This window comes from Syngnathus leptorhynchus, chromosome 16, assembly GCF_054491065.1.
Source record: "Syngnathus leptorhynchus isolate UIUO chromosome 16, UIUO_Slep, whole genome shotgun sequence".
NCBI classification, from domain to species: domain Eukaryota; kingdom Metazoa; phylum Chordata; class Actinopteri; order Syngnathiformes; family Syngnathidae; genus Syngnathus; species Syngnathus leptorhynchus.
In genome coordinates, this window is record NC_141210.1 from 4,180,668 (window position 1) to 4,202,876 (window position 22,209).

The 22,209-nt window shown below is 46.2% G+C and overlaps 1 protein-coding gene across 4 annotated transcripts; it reads right to left on the reverse strand.

The window, feature by feature from the left end:
- Positions 1-842: 842 nt before the first annotated feature.
- On the reverse strand, positions 843-21,125 carry pbx4 (pre-B-cell leukemia transcription factor 4). Of its 4 annotated transcripts, none has more exons than XM_085933433.1 (10): positions 20,994-21,125; positions 20,194-20,366; positions 17,245-17,358; positions 15,815-15,888; positions 5,952-6,196; positions 5,383-5,573; positions 5,115-5,250; positions 4,777-4,933; positions 3,312-3,398; positions 843-3,077 (listed from the first exon to the last, which is right to left on the reverse strand). In XM_085933433.1, exons 2-9 carry the CDS (start codon positions 20,358-20,360, stop codon positions 3,355-3,357), a joined length of 1,128 nt encoding a protein of 375 aa, XP_085789559.1. In that variant the 5' UTR covers positions 20,361-20,366; positions 20,994-21,125; the 3' UTR covers positions 843-3,077; positions 3,312-3,354. The 4 variants fall into 4 exon arrangements, with proteins under 4 accessions (XP_085789559.1, XP_085789558.1, XP_085789560.1 ...); XM_085933432.1 differs by having other exon boundaries at positions 20,194-20,413; positions 20,994-21,119; XM_085933434.1 differs by lacking the exon at positions 20,994-21,125 and adding an exon at positions 4,447-4,517 and having other exon boundaries at positions 20,194-20,983.
- Positions 21,126-22,209: the final 1,084 nt, after the last annotated feature.

Genomic DNA, 22,209 nt, shown 5'->3' on the forward strand with positions numbered 1-22,209 from the left:
AGCAACGAATGATTCCGGTAGACTTGAACGCAGCATAAGCTTCCGCGTGAGTTTGACATATTCTCGCGATGTTAATTACGTCACAGGCGGAAGTCACCAGGTAAAAGCGCGGGTAATTTTGTTTGCCCAAGTGTGTAGACTAATGGGAGTCGCCTTTCCAGGGTGGTTCACATGAGAAGTTTTTGGCACATGTTTTATGGCGAATGCTCTTCCTGATGCAGCCCTTTGCATAAACCCGGGTTTGCGATTGGCACAGGGAAGACACTGACTGCATCCAGTTCCCTGGAGGGGAACGAACCCAGGCCGTGAGAGTGCCGCATCCTAACTACTAGACCAATAGGGACCAAATTTGTAGATTAATAAAGTACTAAATTTGGAGATGAAAGTCAATCATCATATATTCCAACTCCATCTACTGTTCATTATTCTTCATTTCATTCATTAAAAGAGGCTTGAGTTGCTTAAACTCAGGGGTTATTTATTCACAGCTCCCTACTGACACCTGCTGTACTAAACAAAGTATAACAGACGCTTGAAGACGCAACTCCATCTTGGCGCAAGCCGATGACGCAACACGCCCTGTTCCAATTGAGCTATTTTCGTACCCTAGTGACCTGCGTTCTACTCCGTGGACTTCTACTAAGTGTACACTTCACACAAGGAACCAAAAGGTGTCGACTATTTTATCAGGGCCATATAACGTATTCAGGCGATACGGTGTCGCCCTCTTGTGGTCATCTTGAGTGTTTTTATGTATATATCCATTCATCCATTTTCTATACTATTTGTCGCCACGGGGGGTCGCGGGAGATTTCATGTTATAAGACTGACATGATTCAGAAGATGGTGCAATCTCTCTTTTTTATTACATTTGACTATCACAAGAGCATTTTGTGACAACTTATAAAATGAAGCACTCCTAAAATTTGAAATAAAATACTGGAAGAAAGGAAAAGAAAAAAAAATCACACTAAATTGTTTTTTTTATTAAGTTTCTAATAAGAACACTACAATTTGTCATTCTTCCTTTAACTCTTTCTTTCTAGAACAATTCTAAAGTTGAGGTATAAAAGGAGTTCAGACAGACGCGTGGGTCTGAAAACAGCGGTGGGGTTGGGGGCATTTGGGGGGGGGGTTATATATACAACAGAGATGGAAAGACAGAGGTAGAGAGAGGGCTAAATACAAGGGAAAGAGAGGCGATACAAATATACTAAGAGGAAAAAAAATAAAATAATCAAAAGGGCTTTTTGGGGGGGACATTTGATACTGTGGAGGCAATTCTTTTTTCCCTCATCATTTTCATGAAAGATTCATGGGACCCGTCAATTTCCACAGCATCAAATGTCCCGAGCAGTAAACCCCACATTTCCACCCGGTTATGTAACAAAAAGCCTAAATAATAACAATAATAAAAAATAATGTTGATACAGAGTTATATAGTGAGTCGTGTGTGTCGGGAATCAGCCGGGGGATGGGTATCGTGGGGTGGGGGGGACAAAAATGCCAAATAATAATTAGCATTGAACCAAGGTCGAGTATATAAAAGAAAGAGTGAAACATTACACAAACTGTACAGTGACATCCATTACACAGGTAGAAAAAGAGAGGGGGGGGGGGTCAGGCAGGATGGAGGGAGGGGCTTGATCACATTTTGGTGTATTAGAACTAACAAAAGTAATTACTGGGACATTACATCGGACATTTAGGCCAAGTTTTTGTTTTTCTTTAACCCATTCACGTCTATATTGGTCAACTGAAAAAGATCACTGTTGTTTTTTTGTTTTGTTTTTTACCGGCTGGCAGTGAATGAGTTAAGGACATTCCTGTCTTCATAACAAGACGACTTAACTTGACGTTTAAAACTTGTGTTTAAAAAAAATGGCAAAAAAGTGGTTTCCTTTTTCTTTTTTTTTTGGTAACAAGGGCGAGAGAGCTAGTGGAGCCCTCAGCAGATTAGCCAAGAAAAAAAAAATGGCAACACAGGGAAGTCCATATTTGTAAACAGTAAAAATAGAAATGTTTCCAGCCCCCCACACCCCCAAAAAATAAAATACAACAAGACACACAAAAATAGTAGGTGGCATCATCACCATTATCATGATTACTGACTGTGGTATTTTTGGTTTTGGTACAACAGGTGGTCGTCGTGCGCGTCGCCATGACGACACACAACTATCCAAACAGCACGCGACGCTCGTTTCTTTTTTGTTTGTATTTTTTGGTCAGACTATAATATTTATACCCTTTTAATTTATTTTCCCCCTCCATTTATCGTAATTAAAAACTAAGGTAAAAAGTGAGGGGTGGGGGGGGGTGGGGCTGAACGAGTCCTAACATGCATGGAAGACGAGTTTTACTAAAATCCGAATGGTCGCCCTCGCTGTCACGAGCCCCCTCCTCCCTTGCCTTCTCTGATGCGCTATTGGCAGCGTGTTTTATTTTTGGTGGCGGCTGGTGGATTCTTAAAAACAAAACACGCACAAAAAAATGACCTACAATCAGAGAAACTAGCGGACAGAAAAAAAAAAAATTGTCGAATTTGGTGACCTAAAAAAAAAGTGGGATTAGTTCCATCCCCTCTTCTTCTTGGTCTGCTAACCGGTTAGCCACAGTTAGCCACGCTCATAACAAGGATGCTAACAGTGCGACACGGTGATACCGATGACGAGCCGGGCGGCGGCGTTTTGGTATGACCCTGCTGGGGCGACCAATCGAACGAAGCCACGTGTGAAGTGTGAGCGTGTGTTAAGATAACGAGCAGATACACGTGTACGTGTGGACATCAAGTGTGGGGGCGGGGTAGGGGGAGAGGAGTCCAGAGTTGCGTTGCTGTCCTGCGTTCCAGCACAGTGGTGTTGTGTTCATGACATGATCCCGTTGAGTCCAAGATGGCGGTGGGTGGGAGTGTGGGGGGGTGGCCCCACCGCCCCCCCCCCCTCTCGAGTGGAAACGGCGTTAACGACGGAAGGCGGATGCTACTTGGATCAGTTGGAGGTGTCGGAGTGGACGCTGCCGGGAGCGCCGGGAGGGGAGGTGACGGAGGGGGGGTCGGTTGAGTCCTGCCAGCTGTTAGCCTGGAACAGCAAAAAAAAAAAAAAAAAATGCGCTTCATATTCATTTCATGAATGATCACGGCCTTATTGATTACGCAGAGTGACAAGTGTGATCCTTTGTGAATTTTGCCCAAAGAGACTTTTTATGAAGACAACTGCTTCAAATGTTTAAAAAGAGAGGGGAAAAAAAAAAAAAAAAAAAAGAGGACCTTGACGGAAAACGACGATGGTGATGTGTGCTAATGAGTTACTCACATCCAGGCGATGAGGGGTGTAGAGGCCGCTACCTGACAGCTCCTCATAGCCGCCCGTCAGGTGTGTAGCACGGTGCAGGGTATCCACCTGTCAACACACACACACACACAAACACACAAACACACACACACACACACACACACACACACACACACACACACACACACACACACACACACACACACACACACACACACACACACACACACACACACACACACACACACACACACACACACACACACACACACACACACACACACACACACACACACACACACACAGTCAGTCACAGCAACTACACAAAGTCATTATTTCCAAACGCCACAAGCAGACAACAACATGGCCGAGTGAGTGTCCGCAATCTTGTAGTCATCGCCAGCCTGTCTTGTTGACCACTGAACGTTCCGCTTCATCTTAATCATAACTAACATGACGAGTACACTTTGGAGTTGCTTGTCGTGGAAAGACAGACGGCAAAAGAAAAGCCAGAGAGACGCTCGGTACAAAAAGCTCACTGGCGTAAGTTGTGATCTGTTTGCGCGGCTCAACGTACACTCGCGAGAAAAAGTATCTGAATTTTTGGAGTTACCTGGAGGTCTGCCGTAATTGGTCATAAAATGTCATTTGATTTTTGTTGAAGTCACAACAGGGGAAAAAAAAAAACGAGTTCGATGAAATCAAGATGGGATCGAGTGTGCCGCAGAAAATGAGAATTTGGTTCAAACTACTCGTTTTTATCACATTCATGTCCCGTCTATTGTCGTGACTGATGACATTTTATGCTCACGTACTTTTTCTTTTCAAGTGTATCTGGACAAAACAAGAAGAGGGATGTCTAGGAGCGTGGCGGGATCAATGAAGGCAGGAAGTGTGGATCGTCTATTTGCACCCGAGGGTGGAAGCTGACAATCGCTCAGTATTCAGGAGGGGGGGCGGGGGGGGACACACGCTCACATGACTCAAGGATTGGATCCTGCAATTATTCTACTAACGCCCCAGTGCGCCTTGCATGGACTTTCTCAGGATGAATCGGGACTGGGGAGGAGAGGTCAAGGGTCAAAAAGGAAGCTACGCTAAAGGAAAGCTATCCCTGGCAGTGAGGTCGGCGGGCGCAGCCGTCCTCAGTGCGTACCTGCGGCTGGAGAGAGGGTGCCGCGCCGATGCCCTCCCCGTTGAGCAATCGCAGCCCAATGTAGCTGTCGCCTGCGTGAGACAAACCGCATAACCCCGACGTGAAGAAGACGCCACGCTTGGTAGTTCCAGGGCAGAAAAGATGACGTAGCATTTGGATAAAATTAGAAGGGGGGATGCTTCGATACTTGTGGCCGACTAATGTTGGCCATTGCCGTGACGCTGGGAGGGCTACGCATTTTGGAAGTTTGAGAAGCACATTGCCGAAGAGGATCCGAAGCCCATCCGGAATGCTGCATCGGCAATTTCTCGAAATGGTCACTCGGGTTACCTGAGTTGGGCGTCGCCGGCGAATTGGCCTGGCTGGCTTGCGCCGACACGTTGGCGGCGTCCACTGCTGTCTTGACTGCGTAGAGGTTGGCTTCCTCCTGGAACTTGCCGATGTTCTTCTTGTAACGTATTCTCTTGTTGCCGAACCAATTAGAGACCTGGGGACAGACGGACAATCAATGGCGGTCACAAAACCAAAAGAGCACCAGAAAATAAAATATTTTATTCACAACAGATTATTTTTTTTTTTTATTAATCAGGTGGATAATCTGTCATCAGAATATTATCGTATTGGATTATCGTCATTTGGCAAAAAAAACCCCAAAAACATTCTATTACCTGAGACACGGTGATCCCACATTTTTTGGCCAACTCCTCCTTTGCCTCCTCACTAGGGTAAGGGTTAGACAAGTGGGAGTAGAAATACTCGTTGAGCACCTCTGTCGCTTGCTTGTTGAAGTTGCGCCTCTTGCGTCTGATGTGGAGAGAGGAAACAATCAGCGACATGCTCGGAATGCTACTTGGCGAGCAAAAAAAAAAACCCTCCACCTATCAGAGTATTCTTAACAATTAGACACGCAAATCGACATGGGGGGGGGGGTCAAACCTGGCGTCGAGGAAGCGCGAGCGCAGAATCATGACGGCCTCGCAGGTGCTCTGCTTGAGCTGCATCTGGATGGAGCTGAACTTGCGGTGGATGATGGCCACCATGCGCTCGATCTCCTTGGGCGAGATGGGCCGTGTTCGAGACTGCTCTCTCAGCAGGTTCATTACATGGTTGGTGAACTCGCTGCACGCCTGCCGAGAGAGCCGAGACACGTCTTGAAAGCTACCGCTGAGATAAAGAAAGCTGTCAGGTGCTACGGAAAGACTCGCTGGATATGAAGAGACCGTTTCGGCTCCCTAACTCTTTCTGACTGGATAATCCGCTTGTCATGGAAAAAAGTACGGCTAAGAACTTTCACGGGCTAAATAGAACCACAACATTTGGGGAGATTTTGAGACCTAAAATCCAGCCGTCCATTTTCTTTGTGGTACGAACCAAATATCAATTTGGGTGTGTGGAGTACTGGAGAAAAAAAAAAATTCGTACAAACATTGGATGCAAAATGGAACCGTGTCTTTAACGTGACTGACAGCTTTCCAAATGATTTCCAAGTGGCCCGAGGAGCACACCTGCTCATATTTCTCCAGCTCCGAGTGATATATCTGACGAATCTGGGCCAGTTTGGCTCTGTAGTCAGAGTGTTCGATGCTGCTGTCGGTAGGCGAGCCTCCCGCTGCCGCCGCCGCAGCGGCCGCCGCCGCCGACCCGCCTCCTTTCTCCGGCCCGGACACGCCTTCCGCCAGCAGCATGTTGTCCAGACGCATGATCTGCGGGTCTGGGGGGTCTTCCTCCTGCACGCCTCGTATACTCAGAACTGGATGGAGACAAAAAAAAAAAATCTTGTTAGGTTATACCTCGAAGCCACAAATTCCAAGCGCTCTGTCAACCCCTGTCGGGTCGGCTCCCCCCCCCACCCCCGAGCGGTCGCCGACTGAATTGCCAATGAGCCCCCAACTTGTGCTCGGGATGCGCAGTAGAGGGCAGTGTGGTCCCTCGGTGGCAGGTTGCCAGAGATAAGGGCATGAGGCATGGGACCAGTAATGGGAGTGCATGTGCTGTCACTACGAGCCCCAGTGGCCATAAGTATAGTTATCAGTGGCTGCTCTCCACCACTGTATTATAGCGGGACCTCTGTCAGCCCACAGCCCCGCTCTCATCTCTCTCTTTCGCACATACACAAACCTCCAGATAACACTCTGTTGGAGGAAACTTTCTGGCGCAGACAAGTATCTTTTACTTTGCCGCCTTTTTTGTCGATTTTAAATCTTTCACGTTTCTGGAAAGGTAAAGAGAAATAGTCCACGTCTTAGAGAGAGAGAGAGAGAGAGAGCGAGAGAGAGCGAGAGAGCGAGAGCGAGAGCGAGAGCGAGAGCGAGAGAGAGAGAGAGAGAGAGAGAGAGAGAGAGAGAGAGAGAGAGAGAGAGAGAGAGAGAGAGAGTGTCTCTGCTCTCTCAGGATGACTAATACCATGGAAACGTTGCCTTTGAGTTTACTTGAGGATACTTGCAAGCTAATAATTTGTAAAGATGAAATTGATTGTCATTTTTCACAGATTTTATTTATTTTTTTTTTAAATGCATGACTGGGGGCTAAAATTTGTAGACTGATGCTACTGAGCCATTTGTAGTTGTTTTCTGGGCAAACAACGCGTTGCCACGGCAACAGCATTTCACGTCAATTCACAAACGCGTTTCAACATCATGAAATCCTATGATTAGCTTAGATTAAACTGTAAAGTGTTATGTCTTTTTTTAAGTGCTCAAGACAGAACTCACCAAAATAGTTTTGGTTTTTTTTGTTTTTTTTACAGGAGACCGAATCCAGGTTGTTTGTTTTAAACGCGCCTACAATATGGATGACACAGTTAATCCTGCAGGAAACTGGGTTGGTCCTCACGGATTCCGCTAGTTAGTTCAAGGTGCACAAACTCGGTCGTTGGGAGCGTCTGGGCTTTTGTGTGACTTTTGAACAACGCTCTTGTGAGTCATTGTGGGGACGTTTCAAAGCGGGAGAGAAAAACAGGTTAGCGGCTACAGAGCAGAGCGTGTGGTTGTTGTGCTAACGAATGTGGAAAAGAAAAAGAAAAGAAAAAAAAGTTGGCTTTTACATTCCAGATGCCACAGAGCGAGCAGATGAGTTGAGTTTTTTTTCCTCCAACCTTCGTTTGATAAATGAGTGTTCCACCATTTGTAGCAAAGCTTCCAACTCCCTCCCTCCCTCCCCCTTTTTTTCCCCCTCCCTTTTCTTGTTCCTTCTTGCCTGTTTCTTCCCCTCTGCTTCGGTCTCTTCTCTTTCCAAGGCGCATTCCTGCTCTGCTGCTCCCCCATCTTAGGACTCAGGAATGCAGCAGACCCTGCCGCCTGAACTAATGACCCTGATTCGCCCATCATTTTCCCTCCACTTTTTTCCTCCCTTCCCTTGCAGTCATTCACCAGCAGGCTCTCTACTACTTAGCCAAAAAATGTCAAGCAAATTGAACAATGTGACATATTTTTGGACCTGGTTTGATAATGACATTTCTTTGAGGTTTTGTAGACGCACGAGTTTTAGGTGCTGGTATAAAACGAGTTGGGGTCAAGAGGCCTGTGCATTCAAGGGAGTCACAAAGCTGACGTACAGTACGGAGGGCAACTGAAGAAGCTTCTCACAATTTTGCCCCCCCGCCGGCCGACCCCCTTCCTACCTCATTATGCCCCCCAGCTGTAGCCTAATGCCCTTACATTCCCCTAATTACTCTAATTAAGCCGTGATTACCCACGATTGCTCTCAAGCACAGTCTAGTGGTCTAGCGGTATTATAGCAGACGCCGGCCCAAGTCGGGATTGTGTGTAAAGCCGTGGAAATGAGGTAAGTTCGTTTTATCTTCCAAAAAAAAAAAAAAAACGATTCCATCCTTTTTTTTCCCCCCCGCCGCTTGTCGCTATCGCACCTTCTCACACCCACCGCAAACACCGTGAAAAATGACATCAAAAGGGCGGCAAAAAAAAAGCTGTTTTGCTCAAGCGGCTCGGCGACGGGCCGACTTAATGAGAAGCGGCGCTGCTTAAATTCGCCTTACTCGGATAAGACGCGAGAGGGCCTACAGTACTTTTGCACACCCTCGCCGTGGCACCGGGAGATGGAGCGAGTAACATATACTATGAAATATTCAAGCTATCCAGCTGGGCTTTGGCTGCATACATAATCATTCTCATTCCTGCGAGCCAGCCGCTGAGCTGTGCAGACACAACAGCGGAGGGAGCGTGGTCGGAAGTAAAGGGGCGAAGAGCCCGAGCGACGCTGCGGCGTGATGTACATTAAGCGTAATGCCGTCCACGCACGCCCAGGCGCGGGCAGATAAGACTTAAACGCAGTCAGTATATCATTGCTCAGCTCACAGCACAAGCTTTATCCTTGTCTGTCTTTCCCCCTCGCTAGCATCCCCTTTTTCACTCCGTCTCCCCCCACCAACACGCATCCCTTCCCCCCTCTCCCTTTCAGCGCACCCCTTCTCTCTCTCTCTCTCTCTCTCTCTCACCCCCCCCCCCCCTCTGTTCTCCATTTCAGTCGAGTTCTCCATGTGAGCCGCAATCCCTCATGCTGTCAGCCCCCCCCCCCCTTCTCCCTCTCTCTGTAGACAGACAGGATTAGCATTTTAATTGCATCAGCTCCCTTGGGTATTCTCAGCCTTTCACTGGGAGAGAGCAAGGGAGCGGGAGAGAAGGATAGGGGAAGGGGAGGAAGAGTGTGTGTGTGTGGGGGGGGAAAGGTGAGGAGAGAGGGGAGGGTGGAAGGAGAACCAAGGAGAATTGCAAAAAGGAGTCACAGGAGAAGATGTGCGTCTGCGCGCGCCCATGTGTGTGTGTGTGTGTGTGTGTGTGTGTGTGTGTGTGTGCGTGTGTGTGTGTGTGTTTGTGCAAAGCGGGGAAGAGACACCGAGCGGTTACAGAAATATAAAGAATCTAGAGTCGAGGCATGCCAGCGAGGGAGAAAAGATGGGAGTGTGAATACATCAGTTATCCTTTCATTACACAGATAAAAAGAACTGGGACATGGATTTTTTTTTTCTCCACAATAATAACAATAAGAATAAAAATAACGGACAGAAAAAGACGACGCAGATTTACCTTACAAGGTGCTAGACTGTCACAGGTGCTATTTATGTACACACGATGCTCATCGTAATTGATGAAATCAAATAATAATCAAGATATTGTGATGCTAGTACGTAGGAAGGTTAAAAGAAAGGCGGGGGACGTTGACGAGGACGCTGTCTGACATCAACACTAAAGAGCCTGCATTACAAATGAGATGTTTCCTTAATGGGCTTTAAGTCGATGAAAATGTTGTGATGTCAACATTCCAGCAATGTTACAGCCTCGACCTGCCCCCCCTCTTTCTTTTCTGTATCAAATAAGGTAGGGGGGGGGAGGAGTACAGTCAACTTAATGAGCACAATCCATATGTTCATTGCTACTTTAAGCAGCTCACACTAATCAGCATCTGTTTGGGGAGCTCACCGGAGTCCTGTTGCACGCAGCCCTCCACTCCACTACCGACGCACAAATATATATATATACATAGTAAACACGATGTGGTCTGATTAAGGTGTGGAATTGGACAACTCACACCTTGGGCGACACTTCAGGTCCAGCACATCATTAATCAGCACTTAATTAACTAAAAGGGAGAGAATTGGATGCCAGAGCGATGACGCAAGTCCCCCCGCAACTCCCCCACCTTGAATGGTCATACACAAACACCGTCTCACCCGAGCACAAACAAACACACCAGCTCGGGAGCGCACTTAACACTAATGAGGGATAGATCAATTAGTGTTGTCAGGTAATGGAGGCTTTGCTGTGTCTTAATTATTCATTTGCATATTTTGTGTGATCGCAAAAAAAGTGGCGCGCAGATGACCATTTTAATGATTTTTTTTTTCTGTATTATTATTAATTTTTTTTTGGCCTGATCAATTCCCCATAGCTGACGTCACGTCATTCTGGTGTCGCTTGGAATCGGCAGCGCATCTTCTGGTTTCGGGCGGGCAGCGCACTCCATTTTTATTTATTTTTTTGCTGCCAAACGTGATTAATCAACAATAAAAGCAACGAGGATTCCAAAGAGTCGGTCTCCGGTGTAATATCAAGTCCGGCGCCGTTGTGCTCGGGGAAAGATGAAAAGCACGGGTTTGTGAAATGTCACGAGAGGAAGAGGAGGAGGATGAAGAAGGCGTAAAAGCAAAGCGGCAACGGCGCGGCTCGCCTCTTCCCCCCCCCCCAGTCGACTCTCATCAGGCCAGCTGCCTCCTGTGCTCATTAGCGCAGACTCTTAAGGAGCTCCTAAAGACTTTGTGAAAAATGAACGCTCATTTGAGAGGTCGTTAATTTGCACTGTTATGCAAATGATGCCGCAATTAAGCGATAGATCAGACCGCCGCTCCTCATTTATAACACGTGAACAAGCATTATGACACAGTCAGATGGTGTCACGGAGCTGAGGCGACATGTTTAGCCTACACCGGTTGATATACCTCGGAGGAATAAAGCCGCCGGGCTAATTGTATTTATGCTTGGTCAAAATACCATCGCAGCCGTTGTTTTGCAAAAGGCTGTTTAAGTGCAAGTTCAAACTAACCCACAGGAGTTAAATCTGTTACAGACGGCAAAATTCTAAATGGATTTGATGCGTTTAAAAAAAAAAAGGGGGAGGGGGGGGGGGGGGGGCAGTTGCTGTGTTCCACAAAAACAAAATGGCAGGAAGGTGTTAAATGAATTAATACAGGTGTAAAATCGCCCCCCCCCCCCCCACAAAATCAACACATTGGCGTAAATTTCCACCTGCTTTGTTTGGATAAATGTAATCAAATAGAGCGCTGTAACGATGAGATGAATTTTCTTTCCCCCCCCCCCCGCACAGAAGACTTAAATAAACTTTGTGTAAAAGTAGGTTTACGGCACCCACTATAACCACTATATCACTGCCAATCCCTGCATTTATGACGCCGTGTAAAACACTCTGAGATAGCCATGTGAACAATTGCAGAGGGGTGGAAGGCGCCCATCAATTATAATTAATCCTTAATTAGTCAGGATTAAGAGCTAGGATCTGACGCTCTCCCACCCCTCTGCCACCAACCTAGCGCAATCCAGCTGGGAACATATTTACATGTCTTTGATTAAAAGGGACCGAGTCTTAGAGGAGCAAGCCTTTTAAAAGCGGTGTGAGAGGAGCAAGACCAGAGATGAAGAGGTCGGAGTTCACTGTATGGGCGATGCTGACCCAGTACTGACAGGTCGCATAATATTTCTTGAGACTGGAAACAAATGTATCAGAGTAGTCAATTGCACATCAAATCATAACAGAAACCTCCCTTGTCTCATTTTGCGTAATGTATTTTCCCACAAATTGGTCAGTCCCCACGTGGATCTGTTATTTTGACAAATTATTGATCATTCTTGAGAATTTAAAATAACTCGCTCTCTTAGCCGATTTTTGGTTCAGCCCAATGGCAGAAATATGTACATACTACCTGTGGATAAAAAGCACAGTGTGGAGAGTCTCTGTAGCGCAAACACCCAAGTTGAGTGGATGAATTGAGTCGAGAGCCTTTTGTATATTCACCCCCGGTTTTTGTGGATTAATTAAAAATAAATCAAAAATAATGGTGCACTTCATACTGGTGTTTACAGATGACAACACTGGGTGTCACAGTTTTTCCCTTGCACAAATTAGTTGGATTCGCGAGGGTCAATTTCCGAGTTCGTCAGGTTACAACCGGAGTGACAAAACATGACAAAATCATATTTATGACACTGATATATTGCACTAAGGTGTCTCTCATCCTGCAACTCCAGACAGTCTTGTCAGTAAACAGGCGTCCAGTTCCTGTAGGAATAACGCCACATGGGGAAGTCAGCTGGCCCACACACCATTAGGCCCGGGCTGAAGGTTGAGGTGCCTAACTTGGGGGGGGGGGGGGTTGAGGTTTTGGGGGCTGGGGGGCGGGGTTGGCGATGCGTCTGTCAGGGCCAGGGGTCTGTGTGATATTAGCCGTCTGCCAATCTGGCTTGGGAAATGGACATCGAGTAATTACTCCTGCTCTTACTGCCTCATCAATCTCCTTGTATCACTCCTGCACAAGCCCCCTCCCCCCGCCCATCCACCACCAACACCATCTTTTTTCCATTCTCTTCTGGGGGAGAGGAAAGGGGGTGGTGGCAGGGAGGGGGGGGGCAGGCTGAGTGACAGGACACCACGCATCACAAGTGAGATCCCTCAAAAAAGCAATGAGATAATCCTGCTCCGCTGCATTGCATTAATATAAATCGAGAGGTTTCAGGAAATAATTAAAAGGTGGCCATGTGAGGATCCGGAGTTAGCGTTGCTATCAAGCTTCATAAAAATACAATAATAGTAGCTAGCCCATAGGTTTGGGAACAACAATAAAATTTGATAGCTTTTCTAAATTGGGCTCTTTAAAACTTGTAATAATTAAGATGCTTTAATGAGGCCCGCAATCCACAAAGCTTCATGTGCGCAGTTCAATGAAATTAATAGCACGAGCAGTAAAATCAGGTTGGATTTGAAAATAAATACATTTAACCCTTTGTGATTTTATTTTCTGGACAACAAATATCCACCATATCGTTGCAACGTACATATTTTTTGTTGACTTACTAGACGCCTTAAAAGTCGCTTTCATCTAATTAAGCCACTAATGACGACGGCGGTTGCGAATAAACGGCTGGCTTCATTAACAGCCTGTTTTGTGTGTGTTTTTTTTTTTTTTTTTTTTTTTTTTTACAACTTCAAGTATGTTGCAATTGCATTAACATGTAATTGAGGCCATTTGTCGGTTGAAAATGTCGTGTATTGTGATGCACTGGACGAGGACTGCGATTGCTAACGCTACTTGGGGGGGGGGGGGGGGGGGGGGCGTGAGGCGCTATTAGCTAGATAAGGATTATTTACATAAAGTATTGCACTAATACTATATACCTGGTTAAATAGACTGCTTTAACGCTCTTGTTTAAAAATTTCAAACAAGCTACTGATTTTCTACCAAGACCCACACTCTGATCCGGCATTTTTATAAAACTATTTACCCTCCCCAAGTCTTCACTACTTTTTGATTGTCTCCAAGGTGCAGTGTTGCACACTCAAAACGTTGCAGCCGTGATAAATAAATTGGCAACAATAAAAGGAACTCGAGTCTTGTGACGGAACGGAGTGAGTGACAGGCTGCCGTTGTTTACGTGGACGGCAAAAGGGAGAACATGAAAGGTAAACAGAAAGCGGGCCAAAAGATGCCCAAACTAAACGGAAAAACTTCTGACGGGGAACCGTGTTAGCTTGTGGGGGGCTTTTTGGCATATGCTGTCCCATTGCACTACGCGTGAGCTATTTTTACAGTAAATCCCCACGAGAGCGTGCGAGACGAGAACAAGAGTTGAAGCAGAGCCCCTAACTCCTCACTCTGATCATTCTCCATCTCTTTTACTTTCTTCCTCAAAGTGTTTTGTTTTAATCAACTATTAAAGAGTATCACGTTTCATGCAGATGTTGAATTTGTTGGTTTGGGAAGGGCGGGGCGTGGGGAGGGTGGGGGTTTGGGGGGGTGCCGGTAGGTCGACGTAGCAAGAAGGGGGCGCTGGCATTTGCGCAGAACATTTCCTTTACAATGAAAACAATCTAACCAACTGCAGCACTCAGAGGAATTCACCTCCCCTCCCCCACCGGCCCTCCTTCCCCTCCTCCAACGGCACCATTACATTACCATATCAAAGCCCCCCCGAGTTCAAAGCGAGTCTTCTTTTTTTCAAGAAAGGGAGTGAGGCTGAGGAGAAGAGGACAACACAGAATCAGTCGGAGTAGACCCAGAGACCGACTTTGCTTTTATCCTCCTTCAATGCGCTTGTACTGCATGTGTGCAAGAGAGAGTGTGTGTATATGCACTGACAAGTGCATGTCAATGGGTTGGGGTGGCTGGGGGGGGGTGAACCGCATCAAACGCGTGGAGATCCACGAGGGTTACTGATTGGCTTTTCCGAAAGCAGCGGCGAAAAGAAGTCAATTCCCATTCCGCCGGCACATAATGGAGCCTGCAGGGGGTCTTATGAGGGAGCAGAGAAATGGCAAAGCAGGTAACCCGGTGCGGCGGGGAGCCATGACGCTTGCGTGGCAGACGGCCAGCAGCAAAGGCAAATATTTCGCCATCTTATTGTTAGCGTATTCATCTTCACTATGAAGAATCGGGCTTTTAACGAGCAGCCCGCTCGGCTCGCCTCCACGAGTACTAACTCTCGTTCTCTCTAGTTGGCCGGGAGACTAAATGTGAAAATCAAAGTGAATGGCATTAGGGTAAATAAGAGCAGTGGTTGCCTGGGAAACGCTATACCCTGCCCCACTCACTCAAAGCCTAGCCTGTACTTTTCTCCAATCACTGGAGAGCAATAATACATTATTGACAGAGGGCCACGGCAGGCAGCGGTGCAGCATTTTCAAATTGTATTTGAACGAGAGAGGATTTTTTTTTTTTTCGGTGAGAAGATACACGGCGAGTGAGAGGCAAGCAAAGAGAAGGGGATGAGGTGGTGGTGGTGGGGGGGGATTCAAAATCCCACCCATTCACAGTACCATAACCATCAATCTGCCAGCCATCCTAAGCCTTCGTCCTTTGAACCGCACTCAAATCTGTCAGATAGCTGACTGGAATAGCTAACAAGAAGGGTGTGTGGAGGGGGGGGGGGGGGGGGGGGGGGTAGATAACCAGCTGCTTTTGCTTCAAATAATTGTGCAACTGCGATTAAACTCTAAATAATTGCACGTGTTCAAACGGAGCCTCCCATCGCCATCGTGTTGATACGAGATCCGATGATATGGTTGGAGAGAGAGTTTCCTTCTTTTGACTTCATGCTATGTTTGGCTAAGGGCGCCGCATTGATATGCATAACAATTTATTACTGATGCATAATTGCATTATGCTGCGGCGAGCGTAGACGTTCGAGGAGCTCGTCGGAAAATAGCATGTCGAGAAGCTATAATGGACTGGCTGTGTGAAGCAATAACCCCCGCGGATTCTTTTCATATCTGCCTGCTGTCAACCAGTGTGTGAATTTTCTGTCAAGATTATGCAAGGGTTTGGTTTTTTTTTCTTCTTCTTCTTCTTCTTCTTTTTTTCAACCCTCATCATATTAATTTGAAAACAATACCTTAGCGATTGCGGTAGGTGGTCAGCAGATATTGGGTTGTGATTTTTGCTGAGAACGGACACCGCCGAGGCCAAACGAATACAATCAACACTCAATCATTTGCGAGTACGCCGAGGCCAGGAAGGAAGCGGCTCGTATGCGAGGAAGCCATTATTGGAGGGAAGGCGCGACAGAGCGGAGGTTTCGACTTGCGCGGCGCGCCGAATCAAAAGGGAAGGAGCCGAGTCGAAACTTACCTGTCTTCTCTTTGATCTCGCAGAGAACACTGAACAGGGCTGGCTTCATTCTGTGACAGTTAAGGGCATGCTTCCTGCACGAGAGAGAAGAGGGAAATCAGAAAGGGGGGGTGAAAGCGTTAAAAAAAAAAAAAAAAAAAAAAAAATTATCATCCCCCAACCACCATCTCAAGTTGTACCTCGTCTTTCTCTTCTTAAAACTCACGCAAGTCTACCCAAGTGTTTCAAAAACTGCGGCTCCACGACATTCTCGATGGGAAATGCCTTTTGTCTGTCACATCGGAAATATATGTGACGCTTCAATGTGAAGAGGAAAAAAAAAAAACAATGATGTCATTATGGTGATTAGCACGATGAGGCGATAGCCTGAGAGCTAATGAGTTGCAGAGCCCAGTTGCTCGTGTGTTCTGTAACTAAGTCTGTTCTGACTAGCCATGTTAGTTATATTGAAAATCGCAGCATTGTACAGCAACAGTGAGCGGCGCCTTTCGATGAGACTAATTAATTTCCCATTATTAAGACTTCCAGCCAGGCGTCAGATTCATGAGATCTATCCCCATGTATCTCATTAAATCCAATCACTGTTGAAGTAGCGCGAGATGTGTCATTTACGTTAATGGCAACCGTCTGGTCGTGATAGAACAAACACGAGTGCATTATGACATCACAACGGGTGCTCAGAGAACATCTTTGGGATGGTAATAAGTTTTAGCCCCCCACGTTTGGTGTTTGGATGAGGCCTAAAAGCAAACGCGGGCGCACGGCTTTGGATGTGATGAGCGCGGACTGAAAAGGATGACACGATATTTTCCATGAGAACAGACAACCACAAATGATTATGATTTGGGCTACACCTGACCACAACAACAATTCCAGTTGTGAAAGCCTCGAGGCGAATTCAAGAAGGGACTACAAAGATAATACGCTTTGTTACCCTGCCCTCAATGTGAGAGGAATTGAGGCCGAGCGATAGCTGCAGCTACCGAAGAATTCTAGAATCGAGTATTCTCAGAATTGGAATCATCGGAATCGTCTCGACTGTATGTGACAAACACACAAGGAATTTGTCTGCACTAGTTTGAGCCACTCAAGTATTACAGCAACAAGCAACTACGACAACATGCTATCGATTGGCCAAACGATTAATCAGCTCAAAAAATTTCGATGCGTTAGTAAACAACGTGCTCGAGGTGCAGGTGCTTTTGTCCACTTGGGGTCGCCATCCACACGTTCTATACTTTGGAATTTTTCGAGACTGAGGCTTTGCTTTGCCCTTTTTTTGGGAATCGAGTTATTCGATTATTTATTGCAGAGTCAACGTGGCATTTAACTTATCACGGCTGGATTTGAGTTGGGGGGTGGGCTGCCATCAGAATGGAGGGTATGAGCAGGAGGGGGAGAGGGAGGTGCTCATGCGGTCCTGTACTGACCTGTACTGGAAGTTGACTGGCAGGCCACCCCCTGCCGTGCCCCCCCCTGCTCTCCCTCCCTCTGTGGGGTCGTCTGATCCACCCCAATGCGCCGGCGAATCTTCTGGCCAGCATCTAAACATATGGCGACAGGAGGGGTGGGGCGGGTGGGGGGGGAAGAGGATGAGGGCGCAGGGCAGGCAGGGTGTGCAGAAAGGGCACCAAAGTTCTTGCGCTGCCCTGAGCGCCCCCCATCTCAACACGCCCCCCCCCCCGCCCACAACAGGAGTGTCATGGGCGCGTGTCGGTCGCATCACGTGTTCTGTTTCATGACCGATGTGGGACGGACAAACTTGACCAGGGTAAGAATTACGACGACCGTACCGTTCCCGGGTGGCCTTTGGAAAAGGACCAAAGCCATTTGTAACGGGCGACCTCCGACAGAGCTGAACAATCCTAATTTGGATCAGCACCAAACTGTGCACCTTCAGACATACAAACCTGCTGCATGTGGCATATTTTTCGATTCACGGTGTTGTTGACACACAGTGCACGTCAGTGGTCTGAAAACTTTTTGCACCAAATGGGACCTCATAAACTTAAATATCAAAATGATGGCCAACTTTAGCATAATGTAGCGTGTTCATCAACAGCGAGACATATTGTATTCCTAAAAATTAGACCTAATATTATTGTAAGCCACTGTAACATTATGGACATTTGGATCGTGACAGTGAATAAATGGAAGAAAATGGAAAAAAAAAATGCACTGCATAGAAAAGTTCAAAATTGTACAAAAAATATTTAAAAGCAAACAGAAGTCAAACCAAACATTTCTTTATATATTCTATATGATCAGAATTTGGGGTTTTGACAAGTGGGGGTGCATGGAAGATATACTAAACAACATTTTTGACTCGAGTTCTCTTTTAACACGCATGTACTACATTTGTACACCCTCTAGGTTTTACTGTTTGTAAGGGAACGTTCACACTATCCCAGTCCAAAACCTGGACTTTGAGCTTTCAAAAATGTTTCGATCTTAGAGCCATAACAACCCACATAAAAAAATGTAATCTGTCTCCCTTAACGACTACTTCCCCACTGCACGGCAAAGTTTTGTAGCCACGTTTAAGCAGACTCTGCAACATAACCTCTTCACGGGAGGGAAAAAAAAAACTGGTTGTGCAAACTATTCGTCGAGACTGGTTGCATTTAAGTTTTTGCACCATAAGTATATTAAAAAAAAAAAAAAAGAGAGAGAGAGAGAGAGAGTCCAATTAGCACGCAGATGAAGGGTCTCCTACCTCGGGCAAGCACCCACTGTTCAATAAATGAATATTTTATCAAAATGGAATGGAATTACCTTTATTGATTAAATCGTTTGCACATTACACCCTGTGTGTGTCAGACACAAGTGGCCCGAGTGTGCATAAAGTGGACATTAGAGCAAAAGGCGTTCTGACAACAGATACGCCTATAAACCTCCCGACACACCTTTACTTACATACTGTATATCTGTAACCTGTTTAGCCTGTTACACTGTAATTGTACCTGTTTAAGAGAAAAGCACTATCATTTGCACTATCCACGCTGGTGCGAACATATTTACGAGGGGAGAGGGGTGGGGGGGGGGGGGGGTAGCGTGACGACAACAAAAACTGCATTGGCCCAGATTAGATTCTCAAAAAGGTAACAAAAACAAACAAGCCCAAGTGTGTGCTTTGGCCATATAGCATCGCATCAGCCCCCCCCCCCTTCAACACCACCTCATTAATAGAAACTCGATTTGCGGACAGCTGCACTCGCGTACACATTATAGGAGAATTGATTGCACCCAGCACACAATGAAAAGGATGAACACCAGGGAGGGAGGGAGTGAAAGGGGAGTGAATTAATTAAGAGAACCAGGTGGTCAAATGTTGGGTGGAAAATCACTAGCTAATGACACATCACACTGTGGCCACGGTCTTGCAAGTGGACGCCTTCCTATTGTTGAGATACCGGGGCTTTATCTGAAAGCTGACCTTATGCTCCCCGGGCCACATGGCACATGAGTGCCGGGGTTCCTTGCATATATTCCTCCCCCCTCCTCTTCCCCGATCGCTAGGAATAATTCAAACACCGGAATGCTTCTGTGATATGAGCATTAAGTGAGGAGTTCTATGAATGAATGGCTGCTGTCATCACGGGGAGCTCCTGACTGGATACGCGAGCCAATTGAGTAATCCCTGCATTCATTTGCATTTCATCGGATAATGACATCGACTATCAATTGATGCAGAACGCTATTCAGACGCATTGGGGTGCAATTAGACAAATCTCATTAGGCATAAACAGCAATGTGGTGCAGCTTTGGAACCTTTCTTTAGTGGGGGGGGGGGGGGGGGGGAGATTGTGCACGAACTGCCTTGAATTAGGGAAAAAAAAAACAGATTTATGTCAACAACTCTATGTTTACCTGACAGATCGCTTCAAGTGTGAGGAATGGTTTTAGCGTTTTATACAGGGGTTAATAAAAGGCCCTAAAATGTTAACTACTACTGCTGCTGTAATGTAATGAAGCAGTTATATGAGCCATGCAAGTGCAGTTTAAGTGGCAGCCAAGTGGCTGGGAGATCATTAGCAGTGCAACAACCATTGTCTCGTTTTGAAAGCTCAAACTTTCACAACTAGAAACTAAATAATCCGTCGACGTGCACTACTGGTTGTTTCTTATTCGATATTAAATATGTTTGCAAACTCAAAAGCAACCGGGTACAATAGAAGTAACAAAGAACCGCCTTGCCTTTTTTTTTTTTGGAACACTAGTAAAATGCGAGCGTTGTGCTTGGCGGTCGATCGCGTATTATAAAGTTGATTATGAGAAATAATTATGGTTATTTTTTTAAGAAGAATTGTTGGCTAAATGTGAGCTACGGAGCAGAATAGCAACGTGATGGAAAATGGCTCTTGGCCGCTCGCTCTTACCTGGCCTGTGCTTCGTCCAGGCTCTCGTCGGTGATGGCCATTATTTGCTGTAGGATATCCCCGATGTCTTGTTGGGGCTGGCCGAGGGACTGCTGTTTCCGAACCGAGTCCGGGTCGCCCACGTCGCCTGGCTGTAGTCCACCAAGTCCGGTGAGACCCGTCAGCATCCTGGTCTGGTCATCCATACTTTGTTAAAAAAGGAAACTCGCCGTTTTCCTTCCTTGCGCGAACACACACACACACGCACACACACACACACAAATGGCTAGCCTGTTAGCTAGCCCGCAAACTAGTTTCCGCGACAAACATACACACACACGCTCCTTTAACGAATAAAAGGTAGTTGGGAAGTATTGTTGTCATAAAACAGTTCACGCGAATACTCTAAAACATTGGCGTGTTGTTTGAAGAAAACAACAGGGGGGCGCGCGAGGAGGGGGGGGGCTAAAAAACGTTAGCTAAGCAGCGAGTGAAAAGCAGCTAGGTTAGTAGCTGCAACCCAGCGGCCAACAAGCAGCAGCGGGGACACACACGCACGGTCCGTGTGGGCTTGCCTCGAACATTGTGGAACGAGTCAAATAAAACAAAAAACGAGCGCGATTCTCAACGGGTTTAGTTTTCTCCGTCCCGGAGTCCAAAAAAAAAAATATCGAGGACTCCGACGAGCGAGCGAAGAAGACAGCGCTCCTACCGCCACTGACTACGCTTGGCCATTGTTGTTGCTGAGTGTCGCGCGACTATGTGGGATGTGCTCTACTCGCTGGTGGTGCTGTAGGGCGACCTCGGCTTCTTCCACTCACTTGCAACCCACACGACACGGCTTGCTAACGGGTGGCCGAAAAAGTCCGCTTCTCCGACAACTAGCCACGTTATACCTTCACGGAGGTGGAATATGTTCGTGTAACATATTTGTGACGCGACCCTCAAGAGAGAGAGGGGGGGGGGGGGGGGTTAAATATTTGTCCAGGTGAAAAACCATGAATCCCTCATGGTAGGCGTTACGCATGGCTAGCCACTGACGTCATCAATATGTTAGTCATTAAACACAATTCAGGCCAATAAAGGAAAAACTTGATGTCAAAAACATTGAATTTGAATTACAATGTAGGAGCTGCATCACTGAGATCAGATTTCGTGGATAGTGATGTAATAACATGTTTATTATTAGTGTGGAGGACAAGCTGAAGTCACAACATGTAAAATAAACTACTTTGATCATCAAGTGATTGTTTCCAGACCGTGCTTAACTCAAAGTTGTTCAAATCTTCAAATTCAGCCTCACCAGTTAATCTCCAGTTTCTGTTGTCCTCCATGGAAGCAATCTGATTTACAAACATCTGTTCTTACTTTGGAAAACACAGATCAACATCTTATGAATCAAAACAGTGGTTCATAATCATTTTATGGTTGAGCATTTGCATTTGAAAGAATAACTCCACCACTGTTTATTTGTTGTGGGTGTTGAGACAGAAGGAAATGTGTAATAATAACCACAGAACAGTAAATGGTCAGAACAATGCCAATTAAATATCAATTACACATGTAAATACATTCCTCAAAGGAAATGCTAACATAAATAACATGTCAGTGAAAGTATAATGGCCGTTGACTTGCATGAGAATGACAGCTTGCCAAGTGTCCATTACTCTCCCCGAGGCGGCGTCAAAGGGTGAGAAGTTTTACTTTTAAGTTTGACTATTCAGCGATATACGAAGTGCAAGTCGGGCAGAGGCTGCCCTAAAGCGAACTAAAATAGCGTGTAACGCGTTAAAAAAAAAAATGTGTTGATGACAATGGAGAAGGGTACTAATTAGGCGTATCAATATAAAACCTCTGTAATCTGTTTCTGCTCAGTGAGCTGCGAGGAGACAAAACAACCCATCTGATAATGCCAAAGTAGTCAAATTTACATCACACAAACGGAAATGCCTCCCCAAAAAGCACAACGGAAGAAAGCCAGCCAATGAAACATCGCATCAGTTTCCAGTCTAAAAATGATGACAGCACAGATTGAAA